Here is a 19,885-nt window from a genome sequence, read left to right on the forward strand (position 1 = left end):
GCATCAGTCTCTTACCACGTAAGTAGGAGGCTCTGGAGCTATGGCGCTTCAATGTAACCTTGGGCCTGACAGACCAACCAACCGAGCTATCTTTCCGGGCAACACTAAAGCGCCACGAGTTCAAATCCTCTGTTGTGTTCCTTTTTTTTATATGTCTTGTAGTTTATCACTGCACGGAGACACCCGTAAAAAAATTTCTCTAATATGTATGGGCACACATGTGCAGGTCATAAATGCCAGGTTTCTCTAGTTGAGTGCCACCTGTGTGGTTTAACCGAGCTCAGATTGGTCCACCTTGACTCATCAAAGAAGGCACCACTGTAGGTTAAATGATGCGTACAACTCCTGCGGTGGCGGTAGAGTATCCGCCTCGCGTGCAAGAGGACCGGGGTTCGAATCCCGGTCCTCTTGCACGTTATATTTCGGTGGAATTTTCCACCGAAAATATAACTATGTGTTGAGAACATTGCACAAACAGGCCTGGAGTGCGGCCTGATCCCGGTGACCAGAACTGGTAACGCACTCTCTCACCAGAGCACGATTGGCCACCCTGGTGCAGTACTTGGCAGCAACCTCCTATATGAATAAAATAATCAAACCCCGGCCCTAACCACGCAACTGACCACGGCGACGGTCAAATTTGTGACGCAGCAGAGGGTGCTAAAAATACCTGGCTCTGGACAGGCCGCCATTGGCATCTGAACCTGGCAACGTTTAACGTTAGAACGTTATCTAGTGAGGCGTGTCTAGCAGTGTTATTGGAGGAATTAGAGGGTAGTAAATGGGATGTAATAGAGCTCAGTGAGGTTAAGAGGACGAAAGAAGCATATACAGTGCTAAAAAGCGGGCACGTACTGTGCTACCGGGGCTTAGCGGAGAGACGAGAACTAGGAGTCGGATTCCTGATTAATAAGGATATAGCTGGTAACATACACGAATTCTATAGCATTAACGGGAGGGTAGCAGGTCTTGTTGTGAAACATAATAAGAGGTACAAATGGAAGGTAGTACAGGTCTACGCCCCTACATCCAGTCATGATGACGAGGAAGTCGAAAGCTTTTATGACGACGTGGAATCAGCGATGGGTAAAGTCAAAACAAAATACACTATACTAATGGGCGACCTTAATACCAAGGTAGGCAAGAAGCAGGCTGGATACAAGGCAAGGGGGATTATGGCATAGGCTCTAGGAATAGCAGGAGAGAGTTATTAGTACAATTTGCAGGACAGAATAATATGCGGAGAATGAATACCTTCTTCCGCAAGCGGGTTAGCCGAAAGTGGACGTGGAGGAGCCCGAATGGCGAGACTAGAAATGAAATAGACTTCATACTCTGCGCTAACCCTGGAATCATAAAAGATGCGGACGTGCTCGGCAAGGTGCGCTGCAGTGACCATAGGACGGTATAGAACTAGAATTATCCTAGACTTGAGGAGGGAACGGAAGAAACTGGTACATAAGAAGCCAATCAATGAGTTAGCGGTAAGAGGGAAACTAGAGGAATTCCGTATCAAGCTACAGAACAGGTATTGGGCTTTAACTCAGGAAGAGGACCTTAGTGTTGGAAGCAATGAACGACAATATTATGGGCATCATTAAGGAGTGTGCAATAGAAGTCGGTGGTAACTCCGTAAGACAGGATACCAGTAAGGTATCGCAGGAGACGAAAGATCTAATCAAGAAACGCCAATGTATGAAAGCCTCTAACCCTACAGCTAAAACAGAACTGGCAGAACTTCCTAAGTTAATCAACAAGCGTAAGACAGCTGACATAAGGAACTATAGTATGGATAGAATTGAACATGCTCTCAGGAACGGAGGAAGCCTAAAATCAGTGAAGAAACTAGGAATAGGCAAGAATCAGATGTATGCGCTAAGAGACAAAGCCGGCAATATCGTTACTAATATTGATGAGATAGTTCAAGTGGCTGAGGAGTTCTATAGAGATTTACACCGTACCAGTAGCACCCACGACGATAACTTGAAATCCCACAAGCAACGCCGGAAGAAGTAAAGAACGCCTTGGGAGCTATGCAAAGGGAGAAGGCAGCTGGGGAGGATCAGTTACCAGCAGATTTGTTGAAGGATGACAGGAACATTGTCCTAGAAAGACTGGCCACCCTATATACGCAACTCAATGCCTCATAACCTCGAGCGTACCCGAATCTTGGAAGAACGCTAACATAATCCTAGTCCATAAGAAAGGGGACGCCAAAGACTTGAAAAATTATAGACCGATCTGCTTACTGGCCGTTGCCTACAAAGTATTTATTAAGGTAATCGCAAATAGAATCAAGAACACCTTCGACTTCTGTCAATCAAAGGACCAGGCAGGATGCCGCAAAGGCTACTCAGCAATACACCATATTCACACTATCAATCAGGTGATAGAGAAATGTGCGGAATATAACCAACCCTTATATATACCTTTCATTCATTACAAGAAAACATTTGATTCAGTCGAAACCTCAGCAGTCATGGAGGCATAACGAAACCAGGGTGTAGATGAGCCCTATGTAAAAATACTGAAAGATATCTATTGCGGCTCCACAGCCACCGTAGTTCTCCATAAAGAAAGCAACAAAATCCCAATAAAGAAAGGCGTCAGACAGGGAGATATGATCTCTCCAATGATATTCACAGAGTGTTTACAGGAGGTATTCAGAGACCTGGAGTGGGAACAATTGGGGATAAAAGTTGATGGAGAACACCTTAGCAACTTGCGATTCGCTCATGATATTGCCTTGCTTAGTACCTCAGGAGACCATGCAATGCATGCTCACTGACCTGGAGAGGCAAAGCAGAAGGGTGGGTCTGAAAATTAATCTGCAGGAAACTAAAGTAATGCTTAACAGTCTTGGATGAGAACAGCAGTTTACGATACCAGTACTCACGTATGGAGCAGAAACCTGGAGTCTTACGAAAAGGGTTCTGCCTAAATTAGAGACTTTTAGCTCAGCGGGTTTACGTTTCGCTCCGCTCGCGGTCGCCACCGTTGCGCCAGCGGAGTGGCTCGCGAAAAAAGAATTTTAGCCCGGCGGACACGGAGGAAGGAAACTAAGGAGAGGCCCTGACGTCACTCTTTGTGAAGCAAAAGTGAAGCCGGAATTTGGCGTTGCTCATGGCGATGCTCCGCCTTTTGGGCCACCCTCCTCTCTTGTTTACGTCTTTCGCGAAACCACGCCGCGCTGCGCGTGGTGTCGCGCGCTCGCGCAACATCTGGCAGAGCACGGTGCAGGTAACACAGCGCAACAAGACACGGTGACTAACGCAAACCCGCCCACTCAGCGCCTTTGCCACGGCCCGAAACCTACCAGAGCAACACGTGTGAGCGCTCAAAACCATAACAACGCCGCCATTGTGGCCCAAAAGGCGTGGCCATACAACAAAAAAAATGAAAAAGCAGCAAAAAAATGAGAACCTACTACGTCATTTCCGACACACTTTTCTCCTAGTGCGCGGAGGCGTGCGTCTATTTGTCGTACAAAAATCCCTCACGTGACCTGATCCTAGGTGCCTAGGGACAGCATTGTTTAGGGATTTTGAGAAGGCGTTGCTTGTGTGTTGGTTGTAGGTTCTGTGTTACTTGGCGGAAAGCCGTGAGTAGTGGCGGTGCGGCAGTGCGGCTTTGGCCTCGGTGACCTCTGGTAGTACAGAATCTGCGTTGTGTGAACCGTGCTTTCTAGAGAACCCGGCGGTGGTGACAATTGAAATATCGAAGTGGCCTAGCGCTTCGGCAGCGAAGTTCTGCGAACCGCGATGTGGCGTCGCCGTGTCCGACTTTGCTTAACGGACATAGAGGGATGTGCTGCTCGCTGCAAGTCATGTTAATGTAAATGCGTCGACCGCCCACTGTTCAGCGCTGAATGCATGTCTGGTGTGCTGTGCTTGAAACGAGTGGTGCAGCCGTGCAGCGGGGGTGGTGGAGGAGCAGAGTGGTTTAGGGGCTCCGTTTGCGTGTTCACAGACATGTGCTCCCGTCTTCGTCTCAGCGGCTGTCGCGGGATTGTGGTGTGCTAGCTCCTTGCGTAGTATGAAGTTTACGACGCTAACACACAGCATGTTCACGTTTTTCCGCGCTATATGTCATTTGCATGACGGCCGAGTTGAAAACGAGACGTATGTCTGTGTTATTTGCGTTTGTGTGTTGTAAATTACGTTCTATTATGGAAGTTCTGGGAGTCTTATTACGCAAGGAGTGCGAACGTAAACATAAACACGTGTCTGTGTGAATCAGCTACCGTATGTTGCGACGCTCTTCCGTGTGGTAGACTGATGCATAGTGCGATTTTATTGCTGTACTGTTGTAAAAACCACTTGTTTATTCACTCAATAAAGATGTACGGCTGCTTCGCCGGAGTGCATTTTAGTTACGCGGTGAAGCATACTAAAAGTGGGAGGGGGCCGCTATCAGCCAGCATAGTATGTCCACTTAGGCGACCTCAGAGGCCGCGGGTGCGCGAGTGTATAATTACAGAACTCTTATTATGTCCAGTGACAGTGGCCCCTTTTCACTTTTAGTATGTTTCACCGCAGTACATTGCTTAGGCTTCACCGCGAAATATTAGTGTATTGCGAGAAAGATAATCGTAAAAAGCCTAATTATGCAACGTTTCTTTTGTAGCTTGCTACACCGCAGTACAGGGGTGTAAATAAGCATCATGCAGTAAAGCATACTAAGAGTGGAAGGGGCACATAGGTTTACACTGTGCTCATTATTTTCAGTTGTGACATAATTTGCAAGTGCATCTATGCTCGTGGTAAGCTTCATTGACAATTCTTTGTACATTACAAATTAATATTGCAGGGAAGCTTACTAAAGCACATTCGCCATTATGGTACGTGTTATTCACCTTCAATGCAGGAGCACAATGCGGATTCTTGCCCTGCTTTTGGCTGGACTGCACATGCTCTTTGAGAAATGATTCATTTCATTGATTCATTCTTTAAGCACGAGACCTAGCAATGGGTAGCCCAAATATATATTTGAGAACACCAAAATGAATTCAGCAGTAAGAAGCTAAAGGATTGTTTCGGTGTAGAGCAGTGGCCAAGTCCGGATATGAAAGAGGAGGAAGAAAAGCCGAGTCTTTCCAATTCAACACTGGGAGGAACAACTCCCACAAATAAATACGACTCTTACTTATTTTACTTTTGAAGATTACCGACTTGCATTGGCAATTGTTCAACAAACGCTGCAAGTAAGCTTCCTGTGCATATTTCACCAGCTACTGCATCATAGTTTCACATTACGAGTGAAACTGCAATTTTCTTTATGCCACAACTTGCCCACTTTTGTGTTTTGCAGTAGGATGTTAGCAGTGCTATTATGGCACTTAAATACTCATGCATAGTAGTAGAGAGAAAAAAAAGTAAGAAAGCAGTGGCTTTTCGTGCGTAGACTATGCATACACCTGGTGCTTTTATGGTCATTTTTTCCCTATCCGCTAAATATTCTAAACAAGAAAAGTTTATACACAATTATTGTGCAAAGTCAGACCACAACTAAACCACAGGTATCGTTGGTAAGCAAAGTATATTTATTCGGTGACATTTTCTGCAGCCCTGCTATTGGGCTTTCCTTCATTTTCACCTGTGCAGATTCATTAAGAAGTGATGAGACAGTTTGACAATTTTAATCGCTGAAAGCCTTAACGAAGCCTTTTTCGGGTTGTTTATTCTTGGTTTCAGACTCTGCACATTGCATTTAAGGCGTGTTTTCTGTGTTTGTTGCTTTTTCATTATGGGTAGGGCATGTCAACATATTTTACACCATGTCAAGTATGTGGTGCCATAGACTGTTCTTAGATGGAGTCTTGCCCTTTCATTCTGTACAATATGACGTCGTTTTTTTTTGTGTCCAAGGCCGTTTTACAGCGTGATTGTAGCATTTTGCTAAGTTTTGCCTCTGTCACCCAAGCTTGAAAGATTGCTACCCACTGCTGGTGGCATGACTCATTTGACATTTCTTTTTCAATAAAAGGAAGTCTGTCACTTATCCTGTGCACTGGTTCTCTTTGAATTGCAATTTGTTGCCTATATTTGCTCTTTTGTTGCATTTCAGATTAGGAATGGCTATCATAATTGACATTTAACCATATTGCACACAATGTGGATTATATGTAATTGCTATATATGGCCACCATAAATATAATAGAAGTTAATAATTCAAGAATAGTGCCTTTTCATGGTGATGCAGCCATGAATTGTGGCTATAAGGTACCAGCACTGCAGGTAGCACTGCTTGTGCAGAATATAGTTCAACTCTGCTACTTTCAAACATCATTGTTTTTATCTGCATTTATAGAGCTCCAGTTTCTGTGAACAACGCACATCTGGTGGAAGAGTGGCTTGCACCTGCAGTTGGGTCCAATTAATAGCAAAATTTCTGCCCGTTTTCATGTTATTAGCATATTAGTAAAGGCAGTCGTTTTTATAGTAGCCTGGTTGCCCAGTGTAGAAGCCGCTGCAGGGTGTCAGGATCTCATACACATATTCAGCTTTGCAGGGGACACAGCATCTGGCACATAGTTTGTCACAGGCCATGTATTCGGGGCAAGTTGAGTTTACTCACTAGCAAAGGGAAAACCAAGCTTGTTGGATATGAAGTAAACCGCCTGTATACTCAGTGGCCTTCTTCATATCGTGTGACATATGTGGTTATAGCGACCCTTGTTTTAAGCACTTCTTGTCCAGCAGCAGTCGTTTGCTTTTGAAGCACTCAGGATAGCTTTCAGCAAGCTGGACAGGAATAACACTGAAAAACCAGCAGATGTTAATTGTCGCACTTATCATGCGAAGCTTCGTACAGTATGATGAGGGTGTTCCTCAAGGCCTTGTAGCACATGTCACGAGTTTGGAGGAACATGCTTTATAGCACTTTTTTGATTGCATGCTACAGGTTTAGCAGGTGTGGCCATGGTTGAAGTGCAGTGCAAGGTCAAGAAAACATATCTATGAGCAGCACCTTGGTAAAGGAGACTCTGGGAAAACTAGTGGGAAGCCTGTTGAACATCAGGTTGACCCACTTGCTGGCTCCATCAGGTAAAGTATGATAAAGAGAAGGAAGTCATCAACAAGTCAGACGGTTTTTACATCCAAACACTGTGCTAAGGCCATAACATGCCAACAAGTCTTAGTGCGCAGGCTATGCATGACCAACTACATATGCCTTCTGTTCGGACATTGCTCATTGTAACTAACGAGGATGGAGTGGACAAAAAAAGAACAGCAGCTCCATTAATTTGGTTTCACTGGTATCAACAGTGTTTTGTAAGTGTACATTGCCATACTCCCCGATCGCTTTTTGGGTGACATCAGCACGGACCAGCTTGAGGCAAGGGGTAATAGACGTCTTTACAAGCTAAACATGCATGCATGCATGGAGAGCACATTGTGTCCAAAAAGTAGGCACTTCACCGGGGCACTGGAGAAGGAACAGATTATTAACAGTGGGCAAAGACAAGCTACTAAACACCCAACACTGTTGCATGTAACGACCTCTGAAACAATCTCTCTTAAAGAGGAAATCATTTTTGTGCATCCATAAAGAGGGCAGATGGGCAAAGCCCCTTCAGTAATGCTGCCAGCTTCAAAAGCCCACTTTGCACATCCTGAATGCTTCCTTCTTACTATTTTGCTGGGTGCAAGCATTCTACTGTCCAAAAGCTGTCATTTCGAGCACTGTTGGTTTGGTGGCAATACAGTTCAGAAGCGATTGCAACAAAGCTCCTTTCCTAGTTGGCCTGGATGCTCACGGTGCTTATGAAGCAGCACCATAAGGCAAGCAAGGTGAACGGATGCCTCGAAGCCCTTGTTTGTTTATCACACTGTTCTGTTAGTAACAACCATGAGACTTGAAACCAATAAGCTCAAGTTCGGCACTCGCGTGGTTACTGCGGAGGATCCATAAAAAGCACAAAAACAGAAAACTTAGGGAAAGGATAAAGCACCATTTAACACTTAGCATTGCTGCAGCCCACCCCCTTCTTTTATTTTGTCTGGTCGTGCTACATCTTTTTACTATATATAGGCATGAACTTAGGTGATATTCCCAATCAGTGTCCAATTTTTATATACACTACGTGCTGGTTCAATGAGGCTCGAAACACTGCAACGGAAGCTTCAAGTAGAAAAGGTGCCTGGAAGAAAAAAAAACGCTGTGCTGCAACCATCTCGGCAGCATCTTGTCCACTTAATAAAAATTGTGCTATCACATCACTTCATACTAGGCAAGGAGCTAGCACACCACAATCCCGCGACAGCAGCTAATGAGACCAAGACGGGAGCACATGTCTGTGAATTCGCAAACGGAGCCCCTAAGCCACTCTGCTACTCCGCCACCCCCTCTGCACGGCTGCACCACTCGTTTCAAGCACAGCACACCAAACACACATTCAGCGCTTAACAGTGGGCGGTCGACGCAGTTGCATTTATATGACTTGCAGCGAGCAGCACATAACTCGGTGTCCGCTAAGCAAAGTCGGACACGGCGACGCCACATCGCGGTTCGCTGCCAAGGCGCTAGGCCACTTAATTATTTCAATTGTCACCACCGCCGGGTTCTCAAGAAAGCACGGGTCACACAAGGCAGATTCTGTACTGCCAGAGCTCACCGAGGCCAAAGCCGCGCTGCCGCACCACCACTACTCACGGCTTTCCGCCAATAACAGAGAACCTACAACCAACACACAAGCAACGCACGTAACAACCACATGAGCAATGTTGAACAACGTGCGGTCCAGAGAACTATCACGCCGAGGACGAACACGCCACGGCGTCGCTCGGCGCCAGCATCGCGCCTTCTAAAAAATCCCTAAACGATGCTGTCCCTAGGCACCTAGGATCAGGTCACGTGAGGGATTTTTGTACGACAAATAGACGCACGCTGCGCGGAGGGGGTAGGGCCTCTCCTTAGTTTCCTTCCTCCGTGCCGGCGGATCACTCACCCGCTCGAGCGGGGTAAAGAGCGGGGCGCTCTGCTGCCCCACCTAGTGGTCCGAATAGGAGTTACTGAGAAATGAATTTGAATTACGCTTGCTTTTATTATGCAAGAAATGTTGAATAAAGATATATTACATGTTCTCAGTACATTATTTGTTAATAATGCACTGAGTACTAATGTACGGGTCAGCGCCGCAGTCGCCGTCGTCGATGCAGAACTGCCGGCGTTCATGTTCGCGGCTGCCATCTTGCATTTCCCATACACGCCCGCGCGCGTTTACGCACGCTCGCGCGTTGCGTATACCCTCCGCTGGGGAGTGCTTTCCAGCGGGCGTAAACGCTGCTCCGTAAAACCGCTGGCCGCCTCAGCGTGGTGCGCGTGCGCAGTCGCGTCTCCGCTCGCCCGCTCCGCTCCGCTGGCCGTAAACCCGCTGGGCTAAAACTCTCTATTGAGACCGACGCAACGAGCTTTGGGAAGAAGAATGATGGGTGTAACGTTAAGGGATAAGGAAAGAGCAGAATGGGTGAGAGAACAAACGCGGGTAAATGACATCTTAGTTGAAAAAGAGAAAAAGAATTGGACACGGGCAGGACATGTAATGAGGAGGGAAGATAACCGATGGTCATTAAAGGTTACGGACTGGATTCCAAGGAAAGGGAAGCGTAGCAGCGGGCGGCACAAAGTTAGGTGGGCGGATGACATTAAGAAGTTTGCAGGGACAACATGGCCACAATTAGTACATGACCGGGGTACTTGGAGAAGTATGGGAGAGGGCTTTGCCCTGCAGTAGGCGTAACCAGGCTGATGATGATGATGATGTAACGGCATTCTCGCTACATTATCACCAGGATCAGCAGGTCATCAGCGGTACATGATAAACAAATCCTGGCATATACCAGCGGATAACTGGCTTGGTCAAAGTGAACAAGTGAACTATTTATGGTGGGAGCGATTAGAAGCTTACTTCAATACTGAATAAACCAGATGCTATCTTGTTTCATTGACCTAGAAAGTTACTAGCAATAGTAGGCTTTGTCTTTTGGTGGAACGCGTGTTTTCTAACAAATGACTGGGAAAGCATTTGTCCATTTAGAATCAAAATAGCGGAAACTAACAGGATATTGAAAAGGTACTTCAACATTAGTGGTTTTTGCATTTCTGACGGGCACGGCAGCTTCCCTAACGTTCCTGTTCTGTTTATTGTTTCGAAGTGAGCTTGCTGCCTTGGTTTAGACATTTCACTCCTGCCCCATATTCGACCTCACATTATGTTTTCTTGTTGCCCCTGCCTTGAACCACATCGTTTCCGTGAGTATATCTTCTCACACACAAAATAAAATATTTTGTCACACACAATATAAATGTTAGGTCATAAGTCACTGCCGTGTCTCTCTCGTTTCCTTTTCCAATAATTTTGCACTGTTTTCGTTCTAAAATACCTTTTAGGAACTAGGCCATCAAGAAAGTTTTTTGCAAATACCCTATTATTTGGGAGGCACAGCCCCGTTTGTGCCTACCAAACTTTATCATCTTTTGAAGATTAGGCTCAAATACTTCAATAATTTCGGTATTGTGTACTCTTCTACAGGTCAGGACCACTAGATATTTCATGAGAATGAATGTTAGTATGCAGAAAGTGTTCACTTTTTTTACTTGAAGACCAAACAATTTAAGTGATTATGAAGGTCCTGACAAGGTATATTTAATAAAAGGTGACTGAAGATATTTTTCATAAGAAGTTTACACACATGCATAATATACTACAGGTAACAACTATATCTATTTGCTTGCTATATTATCTGCTATAGGTCCCATGACCAATGTGACTTGCCTGTTCTGAGTGTTGCCTGGTATGCTATGTAGAGCTGTACAATCAGCCAGCCTTTAGCCTGTCCAGTTTGCGTTCCTGTTGATTGCATGTATGCATACCAGAAAGTTTCCTAGAATTTTATGATGAAGATTATGAAAGGTTGCCCGACACTGCCGTGGAATGTTCACTGGTCTGGCTTAACCGAAGACGGCATTTCTCTTAGCAAAAGTAGGTGAAAGGCAAATAAAAACACACATATAGACATTGCTTTAGAGGCCTTCACCTTCGCTACGTTGTGCACTATGAAGATGGCTTCCGAAAGGGACGAAGCAGGTGTCTTGTGCATGCACATTGCTAACCAGCTGTACCGGCTTCCCAACGGCACAGGCGGTGTGCAAAGACATATGTGTGCTTGAAGATAGGTGCATGTAAAACGCCACAGTCCAATAAAACTGCTCTTCCTGTATACATAAATAGCATAATTGCTGCCCCTAGAAGTGTGATATGATGAGCCGGGATGCCATCATCCGCCCCATATATAAATTGTCCGAATTCAAATAGTGCGAGACCCGACATAACTGTGTTGTGGTAGCCATTTCTTTGTAGATGCTGTTCAGTTTGTGCATATTATAGTGCAAGCATATGACCAATGGGGTATATCATTGTAAAAATAATATGCACTGCACTTCCTATTGAAGCATGTTAACATTTCTGCGATAAACTTTTTTTCGGCTCAAGTGCTTTTGCTTTATATGGTGACCTACAGTGTCAAAATAAAGGTCTAGTATTATTCTGCGTTGTACAGAAATTGACTTTCATACAGTAATGAAGATTACTAAAATATCACAAGGTTACACTTGGTATAGTAGGCAGAGAGACTGTGCTCGCGAATATATTTGTGTGCAAGGGGAGGCCCGATTTCGATACCAGGAGGGACTAATACCAGGAACTCGCCTGTCAACTTTGCTGCTTTGGCTAAGTGCATCTATACAGTGTAAATTATGTCATACCTGCCTGGCACAGTGTTTTATGGCATGAAAGGAAGGAATTGCCATTATGTCCTTTTGCTCACACTAGTCTGCGATGTACCAAGTGTTTGTGCCAACTGAGAGAAAATAATTGTTCTGGCACTTGTCACTGCACGAGGATACACGTGCACAGAAACAAGTACAGTAGCTGCTGGAGAATGCACTAGTAGGAAGATAGAGCAGACGGAGGAGTCAAGTGCCTCATAAAAAGAGTTGAATTCGAAGTGCTCACTTGAAATTCATGTCTATTATCCTGTGGTTTAGGAAGCTACCTCGAGGTGAAATCTACCATTAATCTGATGGAGGTCAAACTCTGAAACACATGCATTCTGCCCGATATTCCAGATTCAAAAAATACAAAGACCAGAGGCAAGCTTGCAAAACTACCACATGGCAACTTTATTTGATAAATCAAAGCTTGTTTCCAGTAAAGAACCACCTTCACCTACAAAAGCTGTAAGCTGCAGTAACGTCAGGCTAAAGAAAGTGAGTGCACTGACGTTACACAAATAATCAATACAATTTCAATGCACATGTGAAGGCAGTGCTGCCTCATCTCAAACCATCGGTCTCAGCTATTGTTCTCCTATTCGCCACAAAAGCGCTGCGTATTAATACATCGTCTCAAAGTTCAGTGCAATGCCTTTGACACTGACTAACTATAAAGAGGTGTATATACCAGCATTAGAGTATTCCTTTCAGCTCCTACTTTAGGATTCATGAGCCGGGTCTGTTTCCATAGGACCGGATCCAGCTGCACAGAGTTACCACTGAATTGCCGTTTCCTACTGGAGCATAACGTCTGCATTAACAACGTTTCCTATTTTTTACACACTGCAGGTGCCCAGAATTGTATCAATCTTTTGCTAACGGACACAGGCGTACGGGATCCTAACAGGTGTAAAGATCGATGAATAGCTATTGAACGTGTTTGTGTTTTCCATCAGCAGTCACCGAGAAGGCTCGAGTGCTATACCATGCTGTGAGCTTCGTCGCAGTGCACTGTTGCTACGCGGTCAAGCATAGATAATGTATTGCGGTGCACCATACCAATAGTCTAAAGGGGCCACTGTCAATGGATATAGAGCGATACTCGCGGAGCTCGCCGTCTCGTCTCCTGCCACAGTACAAACTCATAGGTACGTAATAAATGTACTGGCAGGCTTTGAAAGGTATTTCGGAACAAGCCGTGGTGGTGTGAGCGCTTGTGTCGCCAACCTAGCACGCTCTGTATACAAGACTGTAACGGGAATTCGGTACGCGCTCCTTAATTATATACAAGCGCACACGCACCTCAGAGAAGCTACGAACATGTACCGCGTAGCCGATCAGTATTGCTGTACAGCTTTGACAATGGCCTATATACAGCTATGAAACATTTCATGGCGACGTCCATTTTTCGCACTTTTACAGGATACAACATGTGTTCCAATTCATAGAAGCCTCGGCGCGGCTTAATGCTTTCCGAGTGTTGCGGTACAGCTGTGAGAATTATCAGGGGCTAGTAAAATGCTTAGCGACATTTAGTTTTCTTACTTTCACATACAAATAGTTGAACTCCTAAACTGTATCCGTTCCCGCGCGAATCTCCTTAAGTGTGCGGTACGCTCAACGTCACAATGAACAATGCATTGGCACGATGCCATTAAAGTCATCTGAGGAGACACCTGACTTCCCAATGTATCCCTCCGTGATTATCGGAACCTTATATGCTACCGTCGCAAAAAAAGAAACGTGGTAAACGCACCTCTGACACGCCTTCCTCGCCACGCATTATGTCGATTCTGTGCTGTTAGCTCAGCTAAGCATTAACGTAGCACACTATGTTCTCCCTAGTAGTACCTAGGCGAAGATAAATCTCAAGGTCCGAAAGTCCCCACATTTTCTACTCCCAACCAGTGCTCCTTACGCGTGTGCAGAAAGAGCGATTAAATCCAATTTTTATGTGTTCGTGACCGTCAGTTCCTCTTGCGTCCGGTCGCGAAATGCGCACTTGCTGCCGGAGCAAAACGCCGCTCCCTCCCGTCCCCTCATGCCCTTTCTTTCACGCGATGGAAGACGGCGCGTTTGGTCTCCGCTTTTTCCTTCGCGCGTGCCACAGTGAGCTGCGATTGTTGGCTTGTCTGGCGTGTTATCACACTGGCACATACAGCATAGGACGTGGGGCGACGGTATTATCACCCTTGTACTTTATGATGAACATCACGGTGACACTGACGGCAGGAATACGCTTGGACTGCGCATATAGTTTTTGCAATAAAAATATTTCTGGCAGCCATATTGCTCCTGTTGAGTATTCTGACGTAATTTTTTTGTCGAGTATGAGATGCACGTTCGTAACAATACTCACCTGTTCCTTGTTTCATGTGGGCTCCGGGCCACGTCCAGGTAAGTGTCACAGTTGGTGTTCCATCAGGCTCTATGTTCCCTGTGACAACCCGAAGGTCTTTGATTTCCCCCGGCGGAACATCAGCAAGCTTCAAGTTTTCCGTGACCTTGAATAAAGCACTGGCCGTCACTCTTTGGAACGGCGCCACTGGCTGGATGTCCTTTAGGAGAGAGTCGTATTTGGTCGGCGTCGGCTTTACGGACTGCTTGACGGGCTTTCTACGTGTCGGACCTGCTACAACAGTCCACCCTTCTGCAAACCACATAAAGACAGTGTAAATACCGAGAAAAATTAGGGCACAGCAGTCGAGACGGAAGTTTACAGAAAACCGCTCTCGACTCTGAATAACGATTTGACGTCGCAGTGTGCGCTGAACATCAGTAAAGAGAATTCTAAAATGCGCATGTTGAATAATGAGTGAGTTACGGCTCATTTTAACGCTGTTCACAGTGGACACAATGTTTGTAGCGTATTGCTTCATTTCTCTTGTGTACCCCTTTGTGAGCCCTTTTCTTTTTTGAGTCCCGTCAAATATTTAGGGCGGGGATTATCGTTTAAATATTCAATAGAAATATAATATAGACTTTTCTCTTCAATTCTTACTTCACGCCAGAAATCAATACTAGAAATTACCATGGATGCACTTTTTTTTTATTGGAAGAGATAACCGCAGTTATTGTACTGCACCGAGGGAAAGGCCGATGAAGTGGCTAACATGACACGACAGTGCTTATTCAGAGAGGAATCATGTTTGCTGTGCAGAGGTTTAACTTTCTGTGCCAACACATGCAGCACATTTTACTGTCAATGGGAAAGAGCTTGGCACCTAGATTCTTCTTGAATGCCTTCTTTCACTTCATTGAAAACACGGGAAATGCAAGAGATGGAAATTCAAGACGATGAGCAAAACGACATCAATGTGAAAGCAAGAGGAAAGGTTTCGATGAGAGCACTTGTCTTTTTCAAAGCGGTATACACTCTCCTCTGCACAGTATACGTAGATACGGTTTTTCTGAAGTGGAGAGAGGCTAAGGCGGGTGGGCGAGGCAACGACAGAGGGTATGTAAGTCGGAGTGTGTAAAATTGAAAAAAAAAGGTGTGCTACTGAAAGTAGACAGAGGAATGTGAGGAAGAGACGTGTGTCAGGAGGTTGACGCATCTCTATAGGTTCCTCTTTTCGTGTAAGGGGCCTGGACGAAGGGGGCTGGGGATTATTTGATCTGCTGGCCCTTAGTGAAGATCGTCTGTCTGAAAGAAAAGAATAAATGCAGCGACAGAAAATGGTGCTCATGGGAAAAAACAGAATGATTGCCAACCCCATAACAAAACAATAGGTGCTGTCTCCTATATTTTAAGATTTTGCATGGTGAACAGATTCTGAGCTCCGTTTCTAAAACAAAAGCTGTGGTATACAGGACACAAAATAAAGCAGTAAGTGGTAATATCGAACTATTATTAGGTAATGACAAGATTTATATCGTGCCCAGTATAATATCTGTGTTGTATTCTTTCAGATGCTCAATTGGGACCTACAAATTGAGTATATTCGTGCTAAAATGAACAGGTTAAATGGCGTGGTATGCAAACCTTGGTTAACCCTTCCTACACAGATTAAACTCCTCATTTATCATTCATTTATAGCGCCAGTGATCACTTACTGCCACACAGCTTGGTGCACAATGAAACAGCGCAATAAAAAGCGCCTTCTCATTGCACAAAAGCGTGCAATAAGACTGACAGCTAATGTACCGTCGAATGCTCATACCAGACAATTTTTCAGGCATTTCAATTTTGTGAGAATAACTAGCTTGTATGTGTTCAGACTGCTTTGCATTTACAAAACTGCTGTAGCAAGGAACAATAGCCTTATGGTAACAATGTTTCACCTAGTACGTCATGAACCTACATATGAAGTACGTGACTGTACAGCATGGACACTACCGTTAAGTCGCACCAATTACCGCACAGTCTTTATCGTACAATCTGCCGAAGTATTTAAATCTGCCCGAAGATAACCGTTTTTCTGTTATGTTTTTTTCTACACAAACTTTTATGGAATCGATAAATCATTCTGAACCTTCCACCGAATAGCTCACCTGCGTAACTGTTTGACAATGCATTGTAAGGGACTTGAATAAATTATATTTATCTGTATTATTGTCTGCGTTGGGGTTAGGATTTTGTAACGGGAATTAGCACGAAATTGTGTAATTGCGTTGATTGTGTAAAATCACAAATATGCGATATATTAAGGGTAAAATTACAATGATGTAATTATGGGTATTGAGAATGCTTTCGCTAATTCGAATTCTTCAGTTGTGTATAGTTTGCAAACTATCGCATTGCCGTTGTTTCACCACACTGCTGCTTCGTGGGGCGTAGGGAGTCCTCAAGCTGCATTTGGCAGCTTCTTTCCTTGTGTGCTCTCTCATTTCTGTACTTTGTTTTGAGAGAAATAAATCTTTCGGTCTATCTATCTGATGCCTATTTGTTGCAATGTCTTGAACTTATGAATGAGCTATTTATGAATGAGCTAATTTAAGTGTTTTCAGCCTCATGCAGAACGTAAATTTGACAGTAGTACGCAGAGTTACTGGCACATACAGAATACAGAAGCATACAGAAAGAAGCTTTGACCTGGTTCATTGAAATGCTCGGCGATGGTTTTGCGAAGCTTTTTATCTGCTTCCGCGCGATGTCTGTTTTACCTATGGTTCCTCGGTTGTCCCGTTTCACCGATATAGTGCTTCTGAAAGAAGGAACACTAAAACGTATAAATCGCATCCGAAATTGTACATGTTGGTTTTAACTTCGTGTGTATAACTATTTGTGGTTTTTTGAAGGTGCTTGGACGTTTCGCGCTTGAGGCGAGAACAAGCCTTGATTACGGGGGAATAATGTTGACTGATTTTTGCATGCACTAGCATGTCTTTGTAGCTTCTGTTGAAGCGACAGATAACCCTTGGTTCATCCTGGAACGCTTTTCTCAGACGCTTGTTACTTGATAATATTTAGTGGTATTTTCATAGGGTGTTTATGTTTGGGAGGGCGTTAAGATATTTTGTTATTAAGATTCTGAGATCTGCGAGATTATGGTGTAGGTTCTTTCAAAGGTAATTGCTTCTCCCTCGGTAATATTCGCGCGACTTCCTCAGCCAGCCGAGAGGAATTAGGGGATAAATTCTTTCCGCTTGCATTATTCGAAAGTAATTTAAGTGGTGGATACAATCGTTGCCTTCACTACAGATTTGTCTTATTCATTTCGCTTGTCGGAAACAAATTCCTGGATCGCAGTGTCAAGGGTGATGACTGGCGTACTCCTGGATATCCGTGGGCTTCCGGGAAGGTGCCGTTCTCAGTGTTCCCTTTTCTATGTAAACTGCCGTGTTGGGGAAGTTGACTCGAATAGGAAAGTGGTGATCTGTAAAAATAATACCCAGGTGAAAGCGCTTACAGTGAAAACACCATCTTACGAAACCCTCTTTTAATAAGTTCCCGATATAACGGAGAAATTTCCTTTCGCTGGCAAGTACCCTTAGGGTTTAATGTTATAATCAACCCGACTAACTTGGCCGAACTCAATTAACGAACTTTTTCCTAAAATAGCTACGTAAATATGTTGTCATTTCTTTCTCATCTTGACACAGACGGCTCCTCCCAGCGTGCACTCTAAAACTATCGCGTTAAAACATCTAGGCGCCATGTTCACATGCCTCGCTCTATTTTGACGAGGCCGCACGCCGCTCCCTTGAACAGAACAGCCGATTCAATAGCGCCTCGATAGAGGCGGCGGTGGTTACTTTCGTAATGTCATGGTTTATGAGGCAGATCATACGAAAATATCGCGGTAGCTTTTTCGTGTCGCTACATTGCATTTTAGATTTCGAAGGACCGAAAAAATTTTTTCTCAAATTTACGAACTTCCAGATTTAACGAAGTAATTCGAGCGTCGTCGTCACTTCGTGAAATCAAGTGTCAGTCATTAATGGCCGATTAGGTAGGTTAGCGCGTTTGTGGCATGTTCCCATATTAATGATAGTGTAACGGAGAATTAAGGGAGTCCAGATGCAACTATTGATCGTGGTCTAACTTGTGCCCTGGGGGTAAATAAAAAGCACTGCCGCGTTCTAAATGGGAGGTCAGGAAGGCCTTCTCTCTCGAGCGTCGCGTCACCTCGTCTTCTTGTAGACGCCGACAACGGCAACCTGCGATGCGAGTGCGTGCGGCGAAAATACGTGCCATTATTTCGTCTTTTCTTCCAATGCGCCGTTTTCCTCAGGAGGGGGGGGCGAGGGGGGCGCACGAACCTGCGCGCGTTGTTGAACTGTTTTTCTGCTTTGTATCAATATGTCAAAAATGTGGCGCAGGAGGTTGTGGGGTTTTATATAGCATTATTTTGTCACGTTTACTTCAAACTGTCCCCTGACAATGTTGGCATACGTGGGAGCGAATGGTGTTCCCATGCATGGGCCGAAAGCTTGTGGGTAGCGAATAGTGTATAACTGGAAATAGTTGAGCGTGAGGAGTCGCTCAAAACGTAACAGCAAACATCAGGAGCGTACGCTTCAGGATTGACTACGAGGAAATTCGACACGACTTCAATTCCGTGACGCATGCGCTTGTTAGTGTTAAAAGCAGAAAGACCTAGGGTTATTATAATAGCGTGGTCGGAGTGGACTTGATTGACGTTAATCGAGTCAATATCTCGAAGGATGAGGAGCGTATCTTATACAAGAGATTGCGGAGTGGTAGGGATGTCTGGCAGATTGTGATTTAAGAATTTAGATTGTGACACGGTATATGCGTTGTTACTAGACACTATAGGCTTGCTTGGAATTTCTGCTGCGAGTACTTCTATGCGAACCTTCTATATTTTAGTAAGAAAGGGAAAGCGGCCGGCTTCTTTGTTATCTGGCATCATGAAGCGATATTCAGACTGGGTGATTCGTTCCTGGGAGAGGAGCTACGCTATTGTACTTTGCACTAGGTTGTTGTATACCGACGTTGGGTTAATGTCAAGTTTTCCGTAATGGGCGTGATAAATTATTTGTCCAAGGCCTCATTTGATAGTTTTCTATTGGCCAGATTAAGATACGGCCGCTTTTATCTACTGGTTTTGTTGCAACGTCCATTGTTTCTGGGGGGTTTTAGGAATTTGGTGCTGAGCGACGGACAAATTTTGCGCTTGCGGAAATGATGCGTGGACTGTAGAATTTACTTTGAGATTAGCTTTATGTGTATCTTAGTGCCTGGGCACGATTAGGCTATCAGTGTTCACGTGCTGAATATCTTTGTGTAGTTCATGCTCATTTACTGCGCTGTTCGCGGGACAAAGCATTGCGCTACGTTTGAGGAGATCAACTTCATCGGGATTGTAGCTCTCCGATATGTCTACTATGTTACGGAAGTTATCTGTATACTCGCTCGTAACACTATCGGTGGAGCTATGTGCTGCAAGGGGGGGGTTGTAGTTTTTTGGTTAGCTCTGCCACTCCAATACCTTTGTGCTCGTATTTACTTAGGAGGATTACCTTCATAGACTCGGCCAATTTTTTTATTCGAGTACACTAAAAGACCATACGGGAATTGCATAGAGGTGTTAGAGTAAATCAGTGATAGTTACATAACACGTATTTAAACAGACAATGCTTGTTAAAATAAAAACAAGAACACAAACATAAAAACGGGAAAAACAATAAACCTGTTAAAAAC

General features: G+C 44.6%; 1 protein-coding gene across 1 annotated transcript in view; it reads right to left on the reverse strand.

Moving 5' to 3' along the window:
- Window positions 1-19,885, reverse strand: part of LOC129384105 (calcium-activated chloride channel regulator 1-like) — a 548,714-nt gene that overhangs the window by 25,636 nt on the left and 503,193 nt on the right. Inside the window, exon 16 of the mRNA XM_055069245.1 lies at window positions 14,135-14,425. Coding sequence (XP_054925220.1) covers window positions 14,135-14,425 — 291 coding nt within the window. The remainder of the gene's footprint in view (window positions 1-14,134; window positions 14,426-19,885) is intronic.

Source organism: Dermacentor andersoni, chromosome 9, assembly GCF_023375885.2.
Source record: "Dermacentor andersoni chromosome 9, qqDerAnde1_hic_scaffold, whole genome shotgun sequence".
Lineage (NCBI taxonomy): Eukaryota > Metazoa > Arthropoda > Arachnida > Ixodida > Ixodidae > Dermacentor > Dermacentor andersoni.